The 20,837-nt window shown below is 37.9% G+C and overlaps 1 protein-coding gene across 14 annotated transcripts in view; it reads right to left on the bottom strand.

Annotated features, from left to right (window-relative positions):
* The window catches only part of DAB1 (DAB adaptor protein 1), a 568,090-nt gene that overhangs the window by 32,549 nt on the left and 514,704 nt on the right, over positions 1-20,837 (bottom strand). For 10 of the 14 annotated variants that reach the window (XM_053392306.1, XM_053392300.1, XM_053392292.1 and 7 more), the window contains 5 exons: positions 10,848-10,979; positions 9,000-9,119; positions 8,405-8,443; positions 6,770-6,835; positions 5,670-5,729 (listed from right to left, as the gene is read on the bottom strand). In XM_053392306.1, coding sequence (XP_053248281.1) covers positions 5,670-5,729; positions 6,770-6,835; positions 8,405-8,443; positions 9,000-9,119; positions 10,848-10,979 — 417 coding nt within the window. The remainder of the gene's footprint in view (positions 1-5,669; positions 5,730-6,769; positions 6,836-8,404; positions 8,444-8,999; positions 9,120-10,847; positions 10,980-20,837) is intronic. The other 4 variants (XM_053392304.1, XM_053392301.1, XM_053392305.1 and 1 more) reach the window with 2 other exon arrangements.

Here is a 20,837-nt window from a genome sequence, read left to right as displayed (position 1 = left end):
TGATAGGATGTGGCAATCATATACGTGGCAGATCCCAATTCTAGGACATACCTATATCACTACTATATTCATATCTGGTGATCTAAATATTTAATTTTAAAGGCAGCTAAAACTTGTATCTGACAAATTAGCTCAAGTTCAGAAGAAGCTAACAGCTTGCAGATTTTTTTTTCAATTTTCAGAAAGAAAGAAAGAAAATATTCTAAAGAGCTGGAGTTAAAACAAGCAGAATACTACTTTGAGATTCAGAAATGCCATATTCAAATTGAGAGGATGTATTACATTTTATGAAACATTGGCATAACATTTTCCTCACATTTAAGATTTTGCCAGACCTTGTTATCTTATGCTTTTTCAGGATAAAATAAAGGGAAATTCTCTATTTAATTCCTTAGACTTAACTTAATAAGAATACATTTTATCTTGCATTAAACTGACAAATGTTTCCTTAAACTGGCAGGAAAACTCCTTTTCAAATCCTGTAATAGTTTGCAACTCACAAAAACAAGAGAGGCTATTTAAGAAAGTACCAGTGTTCTCTACTGAAGAGCTGAAGGTATAAAATTTCTGAGTGAACATGCTTGGCGGGATGGGAGATCATGTGAATTATAGCTAAACACATTGATTTAAGATTAAGCCCCCTCAAAAAGGAAGAAAGAAAAGGCTCTCGGTAATGTTTTTTTCTAGAACCCCCTCAGCAAAAGGAGACAAAAACTATTCCATCAGTGCTGGGCCAATATGTGAAGGCAGTAACAGGCTCTCCCCATTCTTTGTGATATCAGCAATGTTTCAGGCCATGTGCAGACAGTGGGAGAAATGTTTGCTTCCCTGTAATGTGGCATCTGTTAGTTTTAAAGCAGTTTATAGACACAGCAGTACACAGTTTCCCAAGAGGGAAAAGCATACTTTCTCTGCTACAGATGCTCTGCATCACATCCCTACACCTCTGTTTGCAACATGCTTTTGAGCTAGCTTTTTGAGATGGACGGAAAGCACCCTTCATCACTTTTCTGATGGTATGGGAACTGGTGGAAACAAATTAGCATAAAAAACAAACTGTACATTTTCAAGGAGAATTTTGATAAAGTTACAACTTTTATTATGTTTTTGGAATATTAATAGAGGAAAGATGCTTGCTTTCAGAGACAGGTGCAGGTGCTCTATGAATTAGAGGCAGGAGCAGTAATTTGAGAATAAAATGAATTAATTTAAAGAGAATAATGTAACAGTAACAGACATAATTTTCTTAATTAAAAATGTCAGAAAAAGTCTTACTGACAAAGTGTCTTTTTTCAATGATGTTTTTTTCCTGGTCTGGGGGCCTCTTCTTTTTGACTTGTTGCTACTGGTAGTGTTGCACTACTCAGCAATTGCAACATAGCTGGGATTTTGCAGTACCTTTGTTTTCTCCCTTGGTCTAAAAGCAGGCTTCCCTGGATTGTTATATGATGTTTGGACATGTGCCCTCTTCACACACCCTAAATTGGTGAGGATTAAAGGACAGGAATTCATTCAGAACCAGGAGAGGAATAATTGGTGGAACATTCCAATAGGAAACATTACACTAATCAGTAATATAATTGCTCCAGGAGATGTGACTATGCATCTTGATAACTGATGTCAACATTTTTCATTTTTTAGTTTGCAATATTGTTGCATTTATAGACTTGATATTCCTGCACTTTGCAAAAGTATCAAGTGAGGGAGAAGGATTTATTGTTGAAACACACTGACAGCATATTGATGTCCCAAGCAGAAAGTTAAAGAGGATTTGCACATCACAATAAACAGCAGTGATGAGTTCTCCTGTTCTGAAACATGAATTCAGATTTACCCTATGCACCAATGTATTCATGCTATATTTGTCACTACCCCAACCTACACTATTTGTTCTTATTTGTAAGATAGAAATGTGAAGACAAAGGTAATTTTTGCTTTGAAGGAGCAAAACTTGAAAATCAAAACTTAATGTGACCTAGAAATTTAGTGAAGGAACATATTATGTAAGAAATATTAATGTTTCCAGTGCAATTTCTATAGCTAAGAAGTATTTCATTCATAAAGACATCTTCATTTCACAACTGCCATCTAGCAAATACTATATATGCGCAAGGAAAAAATAAATGCAACATTAATGTGATTATAAATGTCTAGATGGAATTGTGGAAATAGGTCTCCTGCCTTGCTTAAGCAAGCTGCACACATTGCTGGAGGGCAGTGCCTGCAGATGCTCCCCCGAATGCCATCTGGATACTACTTTTGAATCCAAGGTACAAGAAAAACATACCAAGGTGCATTTAATAATACGACAGGGTAGGAAGGCTCGTCAAATGCGCACAACATACAGTGATATGTGCATTGGTAGATACAACCTAACAACATTCTATGAAAACATATAGAGCATGACACAAAGTTGATAACATAGGTTGCAAAGACGACAGCAGCAGCTGCATGTTGACTGCTTACAAACGCTTCTGCTACAATGGTGCAATTTCTGCACTGAGACAAACACTTTTCAGCTTTGCTACTCAAGCTTTGCCATTAATGATCACCAGAGTTCCCCTGACAAATGGTACTAATATCAAGACAAATAAATAAACTATGATTCTAGCCCTACAAGTGCATCTGTAACATGGGGTTCATTCTGTGTCTCTTGCTGGGTGACACGTCTACACTCCCCCCCAACACCATCTTTATTTTAAATAAACTAATAAAAAAAATCCTTTACAAGTAGATCACTTTCTTTTTTGCTTGGGAAAACCAAATTCTCCTGGTCTCTTAAAAACCTCTTTAGTTTTGCACCTACAAACTACTGGCATTTTCAGTCAGTTTCGTATTTGAAAACATGGATTTAAGAGTTGAACATCCAGTGAATACAGAAATCTAGAACTATGGTTTAAACTTCAATTTCACTGTTTAAATCTACTTAAACATTTTGTAGGCCATGATCCAGCAGAACCTTCCATTCATTAATTTCAATGGGGCTTGTGCAAGAAAGCTTCTGTTGGATTTTGACCCAAATGCTAAGAGAGTGGTTAAGGGTTAGTCTTACTTACTAAAAGCAGGTATGAGATTAAATTTAATGATCTGCTTTGAATTATACATATAGGGGAAATCTCAAAATAGTGTGAGTAGTGCCTGCTCATGCAACAGGGTGTCTGCTTTTCCTTCTTCATCCTGCAGTCCTATGCATGCCCCCCATTCTCCAAAAGAACTGTCCTGGAAACTCTGGATGGGGACCCACTGTCGCCCAGATGAATTTCCAATGCACAAGTGAGAAGACATCACTGGATCTAAGCGCATCTTTGTGTGTAAGCAATCCTGACTAGTCTTTTGCAACCAAGCAAACAAATGTAACATTAAACTTTGGGATGCTTAGAAGTTAAACATGAACAGATTGTTGTTATTGGTCCCAATTTAAGCTCAAAATTTGTGAAGCTCATGTGTTAACCATGACCAGATTATCATTAGTGTTCTGAGCACTACTATTCCTTGCTGAGCTTCTAATAGGAGATACAAAGAGCGATTCAGTATATTTCATTGCCAACCTTGACATTCACAAACCTTCATCTGATTACTGTGAGTCATCGGATACTAAGGAGAATCCATGGAATTACTGACTTGCTAGCCATAGTGAGTTTTCCTCCAGGATCTTTAGTATTAGTAAAAATATGCATTAGTAAAAATATTTTTGTGACTTGTAGCTCTGAGCAACCACTTGTACACCTACATACATCCACGCAGATATATTTGTATATTTCAACAAATGTGAATAACTATTACTTCTACTACTGCTGTATAAGAATGCGACAGAAACACAGCTTAAGTGGAATAAATCTTTCCAAAAACCTACACCCATTCAAATCATAACTGATGTGGGTTGAGTCCTAATATCCTGATTTGCAAACAGATGACACCTACTCTGCCCAGGGATACATGACTAATCAATGGCAGGCAATGGGGGATTGTGGAAATGCGGTAGGGATACATCTTTATATAGCACTGTGATGAGTTGTTTGAAAGCCTTCATAAAATTGTAAACAGATAGTTTGGACATGTTGATGGGAAGATTAGGTTTTATTGTGACTTGAGTGACAGGCTTAGTGAAGGGTATTTACGGTTTGCCTCCTGTTGCTAAAAACACCATGACAAGCAGAACCTGACATGTGTGCATAATGGGAAGGCTTTGGGGAAAAAAATTATAAGAAAAAGAGCTCATTAAGAAGCTTGTATTTCAGCAAGCTTCATTTTCACATGCTGAGAAAAGTGCAGCATTGGGGAGCCACACAAGGCATGGAAGATCTGCAATTTGGCAAAGGCTGCTTTACTTTGACTTTGCTCACACGCATTCCCAAAAGACTAAGTGGGAAGTTCTGTCCAAAAGTGGCAGGGAGGACTGGTCAACATCCATATCAAAATAGGAAGGAAAGAAGGAAAAGGCATAATGTGGTCCAGCATTCATACTCAGCAGAGACACCAAATTAATTTTGCAGAATACAAATGTGTGTAGCTGTTATACACAATTTATTTTCACTCTCCAATTTCTACCCAGCAGATTAATTATGATGTCCATATGCAGCAGGAGAACAGGAAAATAGCCTTGCCAAGGCTGCTTTCCCCAAAATGAAAATGAACTGTCTTACATCAGCCGCAGCGTTATAAAGTACAGTGAATTAGAAAGAGGAGAGAATAAGGAAACACTTCTCTGTTGTTAAAGTCATTTAGCCAAAGTCATTTAGACATTCATGTGAGCAAGGTTTACTATTAATAAAGTAAGTGTCCATAGATATCTAAATCAGATAGAGGCAACACTGGGTAATACAGGCACAGAAATTGAATTTTAGAGCGCTGTCTAATAGAGAAAGCAATAAATTGGAGGGGGGTGAAGGCAACTGTCTTAAAGACAAAGAGGGCTGTGTATAAAAGAGAGAACATTAAAACCAATGAGTGGTTGAATAAGATATTGGTTTTAATGTGTGCTTTATTTATTTTTAATTTGTTGAATTGCTGGATACCTGCCTACTCTTTTTTTGTGCCTCTTGTACACAGGTGAGAGGAGAGCAAAATCCTGTTCTTTGCACACTAATGGAGAATTACTGATCTGTTTTGCTTCTCAGCAATGCTGTAGCTAAGTCCTTGTTCCCAGCCTTGGAGTAGACCTGACAGGGGGGCATTCTCCCTCTAGGGTACTTTTAGGCTTGGCTCTTGGCTTTGTGATCTGTCATCGACTTCACCTCCCATTTTTCCTATGTTTAGTGTTTGTTACAATGCAGTATATAAAGTAGCAGAGGACAATGTGGAATTTTAGTGTATGGATATGTAAATTGTCTTTGTTTTCCCTAGAGTGTGATGCATTAGAAAATCTGCTATGGTAACTCTGCCACACGAGGACCTGCATTACTCTGCTCGCCAATCTCCCTGTGATTCCCCGCACAGCAACCCATAGAGCTTTTTCTTCCCACCCCATGAAACTACAAAAGCTCGCTTTCCCTTGGGCCTCTTGGGTTTTTATTCATGGAAACCCAGCACTTTGATACGGCACTACAAAACCTGCAATGGAGGCTGCACAATGACAGCCTTACATTTTTATGTATATAGGAAGACAAACCTGTGAGTGTTGAAGAACTTTTGAAAACTTGTTACTCCTGCTTTGAATGGCATATACTTACACTTACAGGTTGACTTTTTGGCACATCATAAACACCTTCCTTCTTTTGGCTAGTAGGAACCTGTAGTAATAAATAAAAATGTAGTTAGGATTAAGGTAAACATACAAATATTGAGAGGTGTAGTTGGTAGCTTGAAGAGTGCTATGCATGATCCTGCACTTGTGCAAAACTGATACTTTCTTATTGTAGTGAAACAGACAGATTACCATAGTCACAGACAGTCCTCAGAACACAGGTACACCATAATCCCCATTTCTGAGATATGGGTTTCCCAACAGGCCCAGCTCTCTGGAAAGATGCCCATTTATCCAACTGGCACTCCTGCCAAACAGCCAATTGAAGTAAACAAACCATCAAAATATATATCCTTCAGAAATGAGCTAAAACTTCTACAAGCATTTAATTTTAATTTACAATATATATCTAGGCTTTGAGCATCTACTGGTTAAAATATCAGTTTCAGATCCACATTTGTAACAGTTGATCAATTTCACCTTTTAAAACAGTAATTTAGTGCTTCCCAATGCTCATGCTAATGGTCTTGTACATTTTGGAAGGTAATGAGTGATCTAGACACAACATCTCACCAAGCAACACCCTGCACCATATCAGAAGCAGCAAGGGGTAGTTTACAGTTGTGAGTCACAATACAAGTCAAAGCTTGGTTTTCAGCCAATTACTGTGCTTCTTTGAGAGGGCTGACAATGAGCTACTTTATACCACTCAAATATAGATTTGTTAATGGGGAGAATACTTAGTTTAGAGCTGAAAAGTATGTAGTCTATATACGATAAGTTAACACCAATGTGTCCAACACAAATTAAACTAAAACTTTTTTCTATGTTATACACAATATTCAGGGTAAAGCTTTCAAGGCAATATAAATAATATATACCAACATAAAAAAGTCTGAGGGGGATAAAAAAGAAACAAGTTATTAGAGAAATCACACCATACAAATTATATCTGTACTTGCATGAGTATGAAATGGTACACATGTCATTGGGATAAATGAAAATGCTTAAAAGGAACTTTGGTCTATGGAATGTGCTTGACTGACTGCTGGAGGCAATGAGAACACAGATGGAGCAATTCTATACCTGATAAATGTTTTCTTCTGTTTCAGGCTCACGGATTGGCTCATGTCCAGCCTCAAACACAATGTACTATTACATCAGCAGCAAAGGAGGAAAGGTCAAAGATGAATCAGAAAAGAAAAAAGGCAATTTGGAACTTCAGAAGAAATAACCATAGACAAGCAGTAAAGAAGCAGGTTCAAAGTACAGGCTGGCTTAGGAGCAATTGACTTTTGCTGAAAGGCATATCATGCAACCTTCTTTTATGGAAGAGAAATAAAGGAGAAATGGAACTTCGCTAATTGTCATTTGACAAGTTTCCTGCTGTTTTCCCAACGGAGATACAACCAAAGGCTCAATTCTGTTCCCACAGCAGCTACTGGGAATTTTTACTGTGGACTTCTGTGGGATCATAAAGAAGGCCCTGGGCTGCTGAGGGCACGTTTAATCTGTTTGAGGGAAGGAGGGAAAATTAGCAAGTGCAATGAGTTAAATTTCAGCTTTGAGTTTCCAATAGGGGGCTAATTTTTACACTATATTTGAGTACGTAACATTATTATTAATTATTATTGAATTTATATGCCGCCCTATACCTGGAGGTCTCTGGGCGGTTCCATAGTCAACAAGATCAGTTATGAACAAGTGTTTATTTTTGACGGTGAAATTTATTAAAGGAAATGCAATTTGCATGAAACAAAAAGTTGACTATCATTGTCACCTTCTTAAATTAGTGGCAGGGAAATCTGGCTCAGAGCACTGGTCTCAGTGTGGCTATGCCCCGCAACCCACGGCCACCTGCCCCACACAGGTGTCATAAGGTCACAACAGAACAATGGGAAGTTTAAAGTGAGCATCTGGGTTTTTCTTTTTGCAAGTGGGGCTCCTTGTCATGGCTTATCATCTAAGCAGCACTTAAAAGAAGCCCCAGTAGAATCAGCTGCAGCTGAGGAGTCTTGCTTGTACCTTTTTGAAGCGGTTTGCATTCAAACCGCTTCATAAAATGCAGCTAGCCTCTTTGCAAGGGCACTCCCAGCACCAGTGGCTCTGCTTCAAATGGCTTCTTAAAATGAAACTCTGTTTTATGAAGCAGCCTGAAAAGCAGCGCCAAAGGCATAGCCTTTTCCTATGGCCTTCTTGGCTCATTGATTTTTTCCCCTTTATTCTCCCCATGTGTATCCCATTTATTCTGATGGAAGAGAATGAAATGCACAACTTTCAGGGCTAGCATAGTTTCTCTCCCATTCCTGGGGTGTTTTTTGAGGATTGGAGGGCTTGATCCACTGCTGCTTACAGCATGCCACCCCCAGTGCCCCATCTCTACTGTCAGTGGGACAACTGCTACAGACCCTTCCATAGCTTCACTGAAGACGCATATAAGTTTGATTGCCTTCTCCAAGAAGGCAGATCTTAAAAATCCCATGGCCTCAGAATGTCCTCCCGGGTACTAAAAGATTGCAGCATTACTATAATACATTCAGAATTTAGTATTAAGAATACTACCTATAAATCAGTGTTTTGAAGATATTTTATAATTTTTATAGCTGACTTATTAGACACCTAAATTCTATTTCTCTTTTTAGCACTGTCACTCAGCTTAAAAGCTTAATCACATCCTTAACTATTTCTGAAACTCTGTTTTTATAAAGCTTCAGAAATTACCTGGTAAACAGGATCTTCTACATCTTCCTCCAAAATTGTCTATCGCAAAGAAAGTAGAAGAGACAAAAAGGAAAGAAAGTGAACAGCAGGTGTACAAGAGCCAAATATTGAGGAAAGATATTGCACATTGTTCAGTAAAGGAGGGCTAGATGTCTACTCAACCTTGCATTGCATATATGAAGGCACACATTAAGAAGGAATACTCTGAAATTCTTCCAGTTTTAAATATCACAAATTAAATATTCATGCAACCATTTCGTATGTCTACTGTGCTCAGCTTTGTTATTCTCAATCACTGCCAAATTGTATTATGGCACTACTGATAACAGCAATATTCACAGACAGCAGTGGAACCTGTAAATCTTCTTTCCACTGAAACTAGTAACCAGTTACCAGTGCTCAGCAGCATAAGACCCACCCATTTAATGGTACAGGTAAGAGCATAAGTTTGCATGATTCAAACTTCCTGATTTCTGTGGCAAAGGATCAGTTTTATTCTTTGTTCCTAGGATGTCTTAGCACAACAGTCCCAAATTCTCAGTAGTTGCTTTGTCACTTCATTAGTGTACACTTCTATTAAAAAAAAATTAGATACCTGATACACTGCTTGTTCACACTGTTTATCTTTTTGTGCCTTTTTTTCCAGCTCTTCCCTTTGTTTCAATTCATAAATGAGTTGAAAGAGGTCTCGCAAATCCAGAATTACAGGCTCCGCCTACATAAAACAAATTAAGAGTATTTCAATAATATGGGAAAGAAGACTAGCAAACAAAATGTGACCTTTCCTAATGAAACAGATGGTCTTAAAAACAATTTTATTTAGTAACCGTATAATGGATTCATTTAGATGCATCAATGGATTCTTATACTCTTACTTGTGAGTAAACCATTTAAATTATTACATTGAAATTAGTGTTAGTACTGAAGTATGAAATCATCTGATCCATATAATGAATTTGTATAGTTTGTAGTGTTTGGCTGTAATGCAAACTTGGCAACATTTCTGCTGGAAGTTCTTCTCTGGCTTCAAACATTAAGAGGTTCTGCTCTTGCTTTGTTAATGATCATTAGGCCATGTCAAGACAAGACCAGCTGATCTGTAAGCACCTGGGCAGAAGTCCTTTAACGTTAGCCCTGTATTCTCAGTGTCATTGTCATTGATCAATGTGAAATTATGTGACCTACAAAGCCAGCTGCTTTGTTGATGCATGCACATGTTATCTAATTTTAATTTCCTTACTGCTAATGAAACTATCATTGTTTCCTGGAATTACATGACCGGTCAACCCAACTGAAGTGAGGTCAATTCTCTTGACGGCTTCTTGAGAATGCTTTATGTGATTGTTGCTCCCTATCTATATCCAAATCTCTCTCTTGTTCCTATGTGCATGTATTTGGGTGCACAGAGTGAGTGAACTTCAAAGCAACTCTCTGTCATGGCTAGTGCTGTGGGAAAACTGCTGGAGGATTGAACCAAGGTGCAGTTGCTAAGTGACAGGGGAACAATATCATAATGTGCATGTAGCAACATTATGAGATGAGAGTTCTCAGGTGAGCTTCTTCCAAATGCTTGCCAACAAATCTCATACCAGCCAAACCAATTCCAAAATGAACCACAGCTTCATCTCAGGTTCCATCTCAGGGTGGAAATTGTATATTTAAGTCCATTTGTTCCTACTTAATGGCAGACACCAATTAAAGTTTTGTGGAAATGAGTTAAATCCTGGGTTAAATCTACAAGACAAAAGTTACTGAAGATAGGCTTCCACAGCCATATTGGAACTTTCATAACAATGTCTAGCCTGTGCCTGAAGTCAATGTGACTAAACCTATACTAATCTAGCTTAACTTGGTTATTCAAATTGAGTCCTTAGGATGGCAGCCTTAGGCATTTTAAAACACTCCAAAACACACCCTTTCTCATTGAATTAAATACCTTGTTTATATTGGTCTAGCTGCAAACTTTAACTAGGCAAAGGTTCATTTCTATATAAGCTAATTATATTTGCAGATTAATGGTAATTATAATTATGAGCATAAAAGGCATTGCTTATATTTATTAGTGGTTTCTAATACAATGAAATGAGAGTAGACTATGCTAAGTAGCTATTTGTTTTCCATCGTTTTCTATCTAAATGAGTCTAGGACCCTAAGTAAACTTATTTGTATTCAGCTAGTGTTTCCAGTTTAATTAGAAAGGAAAATAATTACTAATTAGAAGGAATACATCAAGAAAAAAATTGAGAAGGGTGAATTGTATTTCTTTCTTTCCAAGACTGGTATTGCTAAACTGCCATCTCAGAACATTTATGCATGCACTTCTGACAGCATTATATACTGCATAAACAATGCTTACAGGCTGCCCTTTCAAAGCAGCACTGTTCTAGACAGAGCTATCAAACTGAGTTAAACTGCAGAAAATGACAATAATCTTGATACTTACTGCCTGGGCTGTTTTTATTGCCACAAATCTATGATTCCCTTCCTTTCCGCACACATATCCAAAGGCCCGATGGTCTGTGATATCCTTTGCGATGTATGAAATTTCATGAACTGCATGATGGTGCTGTAGTAGCTGTTCATAAACAAAAAGCAAAGAAGCACAGGGCATATTTTACCAAAGTTCACATTTTTTACTGAGGCATGTAATTTACCTCTGTGAGGATACACCTGAATGACAATGATGTTTCAATAAAAAGCAAGGTATAGATTCCTCAAGACTATTTTTATTGATTTGATATTACACTTACAACCATTTTCATGTTTTGTATGCATTTCATCCAGTGCTTAGTGTTCAGTCAGATTACCCCCAAAGGCGCACTCTTTCAGTGTCTCCCAAGACAGACAGATACCAACAACAACAACAACAAACCTTCCCTGTCTGTCACCACAGGTTCCTTCACTGCTACCTCACAGTTCAGGACTTTCAATGTAGAGCGCTCACTGATGGTTACTCATCCCCTCAGGGTTCTGTTCTGGGCACATCAACAGTATAGTGTCCCAGTCAAGGGAAGTAATAGTACCACTCTATTCTGCCTTGGTCAGACCGCACCTGGAGTACTGCATCCAGTTCTGGGCACCACAATCGTGATATTGACAAGCTGGAACATGTGCAGAGGAAGGTGACCAAGATAATCAAGGGTTTGGAAACCAATACTTATGTTCAATGATTGAAGGAGTTGGGTATGTTAAGCCTGGTAAAGAAGAGACTGAGAGGGGATATGATAGCAATCTTTAAATATCTAAAGGGCTGTCATGTGGAAGATGGAGCAAACTTGGTTTCTCCTACTCTAGAAGCTAGGACCTGAACCAATGGATTCAAGTTACCATAAAGGAAATTGAGACTAACCATCAGAAAGAACTTTCTGACAGTAAGAGCTGTTTGACAGTGGAAAAGACTCTGCTTCCTTGAAGGTTCTTAAGCAGAGGCTGGATGTACATGTACAATTAACCTGAGATTCCTGCATTATAGTAAGTTGGACTGGATGACCCTTGGGGTCTCTTCCAATTCTACAGTTCTGTCAATCTGTGGCTGTTTTCTCATGTGCACTAGGACAGCTTGTGCTGTTAACAGCTCCTTTAGCAATCTTTTTGTGCCTTGCAGACTGTCACAGACTCTGTGTGTGGTCAGCAGGTCGTCAGCAGGCTCCAATTACAACCTGCAAGCAAATACACCTAGCCTAGAAATGTGAACAAACATGTGTAGGTCTGGACAGAGAATGCTAGTACAATGGTAACTTATCAACGTGTTTGTTGTACCCCAGCTGAAAGGGCTTTTCACTGTTTCCAGAACCGGAAGGCCATCTATTACTGCAAACAGTAGCAGGGTTATCACTTCCAGATAGCAGTAACTTTTCAATTTTCATCACCCAGCTAAGTAACAGCTATTCTTACTTTTCAACATGTGAAAGACTTTTGTGTGGCACAGAGGAGAGTTCAGCTCTGCAATTTCACTGCTCAATATAGCCTCCTGCTTATTGCACTGACACATACATGTTGATTTGTGACAAATAGTGCTCTTTCTGCCCAAATTTGCCTTTCACAAAAAAGAAGCATCAATATGTTTAATTAGCAATATTTAATTAGAATTTGGGGGGGGGATTCCTCTCTGCATTTTTGTGTGTGAGAGCTGTTGCATATTGCTTTGTATGCAAAGATACAGCAAATGTGAACTTTAAGTGCTTGGAAAATATCCTTACAAAACCCTTCTGCATCACTGTTGCATCCTAATAAAACTGAGCTGATAAAAATCTACCTCCAGTCAAAGGCAGTATCAGGGCAAGATATTTACAGATGCAAACAAACCAAATCCTCAGACATTGCTTTAAAATGATCAATATCTTTGCTAATATTAATCTTCTAGTTATCTGCACTTTTTATCCAGCAATAGATTTCTATGGGCCACATGTTATGATGAACATTTGAACATCTGGATAAACTAGCTGCTGACCCATTAATCAAAGTGGGTTTACTGAGTGGTGATTTCTGTGAAGAGAGAGGGAAATCAATATTCATGTCAACTTAGGCAGACCTCTTAGTGTTCTTGTCCTTCAGTAATGGGAACCACATTGGCCAAGAAATATCTATTGCTAGATTGATATTGGCTGACATGTAAGTTTTTGCTTTTACAGAGGTCCTCTTCCTTTCTGAAAGAAAGGTAAACCATGCCTGGTAAAAAAAAAGCAAACCTAGAACTAGAATTTCTTACTATGGATGATTTTCAATGCAAGCAGGACAGACTTTTACTCACCCAAAGGACTTCCCCTTTCTGTCCTCCTCCCTGCAGCTCATTGTGTACCCCACAATGTATTTGCTAGGGCTGCAAGGGAGAAAATGGACGTCTGCACACATGACATGGGATTTCAGATAATTTTGGAAGCGGACAGTTCACAGATCTCTAGTAAAGCCTTCCTCAGCCTAGGCCCTCCAGATATTTTGAGACTACAATTCCCATCATCCCTGACCACTGGTCATGCTAGCTAGGGATCATGGGAGTTGTAGGCCAAAAACATCTGGAGGGCTGAGGTTGAGGAAGCCTGCTCTAGTATGTTGCTTGGACTAATCAACAGAAAATACTTGTGCTAGTCACCACAGAAAATATACCAACTGGAAGCTTCCAATCATCTAAGCAGTCTAGACTGGTTATTATTTAGGAGACCATGAGTATGTACAAACTTACTTAGAAAGTGTAACAAGCAAGGGTTTCTAATTTTATTTTTAAAAAATGTATTATAGCATCATGGCTTCCATTTATTTCTGTGCTACCACATATCTTATAGCTTCTCCTTGTAGTGTTTTATTCTAGTCCTCTCACAGGCATGATATACTAAAGATTGTAATCAGTGAGTTTCTTTATTACTTTATTGTATTGTCACAGCTAATAGCAGTTATGTACCTGCAGGGGCATTGTTCAAAGTTGCTAGGTTTCTCCCCCCGCCCCCATTAAAAATGTCTTCCACTTCAAAAAAAGATAAGAAAGTACAAAAAGGTTACATGTGCATTCACTCTTTGAGTCATTCTGATTCCTAAGCAAACCATTTCATTGCAATGAATAGACAAGTAAAACAGAAAGAAAGCAGTTTCTATATTCCAATAGAAAGGGTGAAATGCAAAATTCAGTGGACAATAACTGCATACAAAACTATGTTATTGTTCCAGGCTGTGATTTAGCCACTAAGCAGCAGGGCTGCAGAATGGATGCTATACAAGCCACTGTGAGCACAAGCAAATCACCTGTATATGAACACTTATCATTCATATATCCTACATTACTATAAAAGAACACTATGTAAAGAATACTATGAATACTATGTAAAGAACACTATTATCAAATATCTGAAAGGAATGGATGCACTGTTCTTATTGGAGACATGAAGGTGGTGTCCCTAAAAGTTAGCATTTATCTACTAATCATACAGACTGTAAATCAACACAAAAATATTCAGAGGAAGGATAGGAATCCTGAGGGGTGGGGAACCTGGACAACTTCCATCAGTTCTAACCACTAGCCATTCTGGCAAGGGCTGATGGGAGTTGGGAGTCCAATAACTTCCAGAGGGCCCTGGCCATAGACTCTCACTTGCATCCTACTAAATATATATTATGCCATATTGCCAATAACTTCAGACATAATAAGTTAATTATAGGGTGTAGTATAACCATTCTTCATGAGAATTGCATGTTCCCCAGCGTATTAATGATGCAATCTTATTTACATAATATAATTGTATTGATTTATTAGAATTTCTTTTCCTGTGCTCAAGTTGCAGGCTTTCTTCTGAATCATGAAATTAAATATCTTCCCCTCCTCGATTGCATATTATGGAGAATGTTATCTCAAGCTCCTATTCAATCAAAGTTCTTTGACACCGCTTTATTGATTGCCAAGCAATGTTTGCAGAGAAATTAAACTATGATCAGACTCCTTACTTGTGGAATTAGACATAAAGATTATTCTGCCATGGAAAAATATCACCTACAATGCTGAGACGGCAGATGGAAACATTTATTTGGGAACCCTCATTAACTATCGGAAAATCATTACATCTCTAATGGCTGATGATGCCAAAGTGTTACCTTGCAAACTGTACCAGGCTATTAAGAAGTAAGTTAAGCATGCCTACAGCAATAGCTTTGTCTGTATTTAATTTAAGGAGTATTTAGAAAGATGACTGTCAAGAGATTAAAAAAAAACTATGAAGTTTTACTTTATATCTTGGCACAGGAGATATGAAATATTATACTGCAGACTCTGATATGACAAAATGCTGGTGCATGTTGATTAGAAACATCAAACTGTTAGACATCAATTAAATCGGATAAACCGTTTAATTGTACATATTTATGTGAAATGTTGACAGATAACGAATACACCTCTTTCCCCATATAACTGTATGTTTAGTACTTTTAGTATTTTAGTTTTTTCCTGGGGAGATGAATTGATTCCTGTTTAACACAACACACCAGCAAACCCTATTGAAAAGACTCACCAGCAAATCCTTCTCATGACAGTATGGTAATTCAGAGCCAAATTAGCTTTACATTGAGGAAGAGGCAGGAGACCCCCAAGCTAAAAACCTTAGTATTTATTGATGTTTCTAATGGTGTTTTTATGAATGCCTTTTGCTGGTTTTATTCTTACATCCTGTATGAGAACTTGATACAGAGGGAGGTAAGGAGGAAAGAAAACAGGAAGATGAAAAAGTGCCTTATCTGATTAATAAGGTGTTGCTTATTGCACCCATATTATAATGTATGGAGAACTTTGAGAAAAACAGTAATTTTAGAATATATCTTTTGAAATCCAGATAGGAAACTCTAAATGGACCTATCATTGCAAAATGGCACATTAATTCCAGCTTTTTCGTGCCCTTGCTTGCACATGGGATTTGATAGGCTACAATGAAATTGCAAAATGGATAAAATGAAAATTACCCCTTGACTTTCATGAAATATAGTTTAAGTACTATCCCAGGCATAGGCAAACTCGACCCTCCAGACGTTTTGGGACTACAACTCTCATCATCCCTAGTTAGCAGGACCAGTGGTCAGGGATGATGAGAGTTGTAGTCCCAAAGCATCTGGAGGGCTGAGTTTGCCTATGCCTGTACTAGCCTTTGCATTAAGAACAACTTTATTATTTGCACCCCACCCATCTGGTACAAAACCCATTTCCTAAGCCACTCTGGGCAGTTCTAGTACGTATGAAAACATAGTAAATGTCAGACATTAAAAACTTCCCGATACAGGGATGTCTTCTAAAAGTTGTGTAGATCTTTATCTCCTTGACATCTGATGGAAGGATGTTCTACAGGGAGAGCACCATTAAAATGTTGAGGGTTTCTTACAAACTATCATCTCTTTTTCCTTCTCTCTCTCTCTCTCTCTCTCTCTCTCTCTCTCTCTCACACACACACACACACACACACTTAGAAGCCAGCCTCATAATGTTCACATGTTGAATTTTCACAGTCTCTTTCCTGAATTTGTCTCCAAGCCTGTTATCAATTTATAAGTGAAGTACAAATTATTTGGAGGGCTAAAGGATGAGAGAACATGGAGATAATAGAGCTCTGGGAGGAGTGCTGGATTGGCTCTTCTGGAGTTTGTATTTCACTGACATCCACACTACCCCCTTCCACAGCCCCCTCCCCATATTGGTAAGCAACAGTGACCCATCCAGCTAGTAAATTAGCATAGTTACTTTGCTCCACTTGGTGAGCTGCTTCTGCTAAGTAGTACTAGAAGAGATTTGTTTGTTTAATGTACTGCGCTTCATCCGTAGGTCTCAAAGCGGCTCAGAACATAAAAATGCAGGATAAAAGCAGTTATTCGCTAACCACCTGTCCACAATGTTCTTCAAATGGACAGTGTTGTCATTTTTTAAAAAGGAAACCAAAACCAAAAACTAAACTAAGCAATGAAATCACTACAAACAAACACATAAAAGCCAACAGAAACCACATGAAATCCTTCTAATATAGGTTTTAAAACCCAGCACAGACACTCAAAGTTCTAAAACACCCCTAACATAGTTCAGTCTGGACTTGAGTGCTGCTGGGGCAGAGGAAGATCAAAAAGCCTCCCCCTCAAAAAAAAATTAACTGATTTTGACTGGTTGTGTTTTATATTGTTAAGTTACTTAGTGATTTGTTTTCTTTTTTGTAGAAAGCAATTAAGAAATGTAATAAAAATAAACAAACGAATAAGCACAGTATCAAACATTACTGGCGAGGTGCCATCATTAATTTGAATACCACTTTCAATAATGTCCTCTCGCTAGAAAGTGCCTGTCTCAGCTCATTATGCATGGAGAAAGGGCTGTTATGTAGATATGTACAGGAGAGGATGCTCCTTCAGGTAACCTGGCTAGAAGACATTTGCAGCTTCAAAGATTAATGCTAACACTTTGCACTCGGCTGGGAAATCTTCCCGGTTATCAATTAAACTTTGTTATATCTTTCCCATGCAATCTGAAATTTTATTCCACTGCACCACTACTTTTACAGAGGTTTCTGCTCATGGATCCACTTAGCTATTAATTTTATTTTCTCTGTCTCCACTTATACCTGGCTATATTGGCAAAATTGAATGGATCTAGCTACTTCAAAAATCTCTTGATTTTCCCATTTCTCTCCAGCTTCTAGAAGTCTGTCATAAAGCCATTCATCCCTTTCCTCACGCTGCCCCCTTCTTTCTCTTTCTGTGGCCTTCAAGTCATGGTGAAATCAATCAAGTTGATCAATTAAGCACTTAGAATGGCCAGGAATCACTTCCAATAAGAGGGTTAGCTTCTGTGACAAAGAAACAACAATACCACAGCTACCCTGTTTTTAATGAGGGAATTTATTTATTGAAAGACCACAGTATTAAGGTTGCAATTAATACTAAAGGAAACCAGTTAAAGCAGCCAATCTCCCAGTAAAGCTACATAAAGAAAGGTCCATTCCAAAACCAAACAGAACACAAATATCAATAAAATATGCAGGGGAAGAATTCACAGGCATTATAGACACAGAACATTTTGCGTTAACTTGCTCTCAGAGCTTGCCACAGAATGTGAATAATTCAGATCTTATTTATGAATCGCTGTGGCCCATGCACTTTTTCTCAATACTCTGAAAAGACTGACAGACTGCCCATCACCTTTTGTTTGAGCTGGCTGAAGCCTATTATTTGTGTCTTATAATCTATGGGTGATATATAACATTAATCAGAGAATGGCTGCTGAAATCAATAAAATTCTAAGTTCATTGATTTTAATGGATCTGCTTCAAGTATGACTTAGTTGGCTATCATCCTATTTCTATTAATAGCATCTTCTATAAACAACATCTTCTTCCTTTAGAAAGAAAGGGGGGGGGACCTTCCATAAATGCAGTTCTATGAATGAAACAACATCTACCTATCCATGCAGCATATAAGGGAAAATGGAACACTGGTTATGCAGATTGCTTAGCATGGACTGGAGAATTATAGCCTCTACTTTCAGTTCCTTTCAGTTAAGTTGTTGTGCCTGCTGCTATCCTTTCCTGAATAATTTCATCTCTTCACATTCCTATTTGAAATTACCTAAGCTGCAATTATCAAAAGCTTCCTTCACATATTAATCATATGAAGAGGGTCCATGTATTGAAAGTAGGATCTTTGTCAACAACTGTTTTTTGTGTTGAATATATGGTATATGGAAATTTATGGACCTAATGGGTATCTAAAGCCATTTGCACATGCAGAATGTCGGCACCCTATATATAGAAATGAACAAACTAGTGATTATTTTAGGGAGCAGGCGGTGCCCATTACTTACATCACAGAAGCCTACACAACATAAAACCCTGTTGCTATATGTAGGTTTTATTTTATTTTTTATCTTATATTCTGGAAATGCACATCCAGGTTTTCTTTTCCTTTAAAATTTTTTGGGGCCCCCAAGAGAGTGGGGCCCTAAGCTATAGCTTGTTTAGCTTATACGTAAATCCAGCACTGGTAATACCGAAGGCTGTCCATTCGTTTGTCTGCGGTATGAAAAAAAATGCTGAAAGTTGAAGGCTTTGCTGAGCATATGCAATACCTTAGGTCCCTTCCAAATAATCATGCCAGTGACATTTTTATTATTGTTATTACTGATGCCATTTTCATTACATTGCATTTGGGCCTGTTTTTGTAATTAATAATAAAACATCCTGGAACTATGAAATGAAGGTCAGGCTTTATTATTTTTAATCAATGAATAAAAAAATTGTCTTTGGCCAAGGACTAAATCCAAGATTCTATAACCATCACTAACACTGATGTTGCAGGTGTGCTCCAAAGAAATGACTGTGCAGTTGCTAGTAGGATCCCATTTTTAAAAAAAATCAAAATCCAGATTTTTAAAAATAAAATGTAATGTCAAACCAGGCCCCAGGCACAATCCAGCCATTCAGTTTCACTGTATGCCATGCATTGTCAAAAGAACTGCAGTGGTTGGAGCCTCAGAAAGAAATGCCCTGTGGCTTTTCAGAGTTATTCAAATAGCTCATATAAGACTTTCAATGCATATTGCAATATATGACAATGATACAGTCTTGCACATGCCAGTGGCACTTTTGCACTGTTAGCTAGAGGACATGGAACTCCATCTGCCACAGTGACTGGTGGCAGCCCCCTGTAAATATGAGACTGTAAAATAAGAATGCAAGAATAGCTCTTCTGCAGAAGACGAAATGCCTACACTGAATTTAGATTGTTCAGTACCAATGTAAGGCAGATCACTATTGCTTCCATTGTTGCTTTTTTTTACAAGGGAAACTGAGGCTTAAAAGATTTTCCTAATGCTAACCACAAAAAGTATGGCTTAACCAAAAAAGCTTAACTTTTTCTGAAGGGAAAGGGGAGGTCACATTATTATTAACTCATTCTTCTATAAGACTATCATATTTGACTCTAAGCCATTAGGCAACTGTGTGAAATCTTGGTGATAAACTATGGGAGAAATTTTTAAAGGTGTTCCCCCCCCCTTCCACACACACTAGTGTTCTCTATGTATCATATAGGAACAACATCCCAGTGCACTAAAATGGATCTGAGCGTTTGGATTTTCGGCTCAAATGAAACTCAGAAGAGGTGGAGAAGTTTGATCTGTTCTTCAGCTAGAGGTGAGACTTTGATGTAAAGAGTCATGCAGCTGTATTACATACAAAGTCACTCCCTTAATAGTGAAGATTGTGTAGTCTCCTAGATTTTCAAAGTTTAAATGGAGAAGCAGACACAGTTTGTACCATCCTGTCCTGTTTATGAAGCACAAAGAGCAACTACAGATTTCAAATCCTTAAGATTTGAGGCTACTTTATTGAAAAATGAAGAGTTTTCAACAAGTGAAGTTTACTTCAAAAGAGACAAGTGTCACCTTATCTCTGTGGACATTACAGAAATATCACACACTTTAAGTTACCTCCTAAAAGTCATTTCATGAAGACAATGTATTAGACATGGCCCCAGTAGAATGTATTGTATACTTAGGGTCATATTCAATGAGGTCCTACTCAGAGTAGACCCTTTGAAATTAATGGACCTAAGTTAGTCATGTCCATTAACTTCAACGGGTCAAAACTGAGAAACATTAGCACTGAATACCACCCAAAATATACACGAAACAACGCTCCTACTTCCATTATTACCATTTTCAATATAAATCATTTTTTTCTACCCTGTTTATATTTCATTCAACCGCAAGGGGTTCAAACTGGTTTTTAATCATATAGCACTCCAGATTTGAAGCATTAATAAATAATAAGGGAAGATTCACAGCCATAAATGTTGAAACATGCACTGCCCTATATAATTTATAGAAGATTCTGGTTAGAAACTACTTCATTTTCAAAAGTCATAAAGGCTCAAGATTTTCCTGGGAGAGAATTCCGTAAGTGTGATCCAATATAGTAGTTTCAGTCAA

The sequence above is a fragment of the Podarcis raffonei genome, chromosome 6 (genome assembly GCF_027172205.1).
Source record: "Podarcis raffonei isolate rPodRaf1 chromosome 6, rPodRaf1.pri, whole genome shotgun sequence".
NCBI lineage: Eukaryota > Metazoa > Chordata > Lepidosauria > Squamata > Lacertidae > Podarcis > Podarcis raffonei.
Note: the sequence above shows the minus strand (reverse complement) of the source record. Positions and strands in the feature narration are given on the sequence as shown.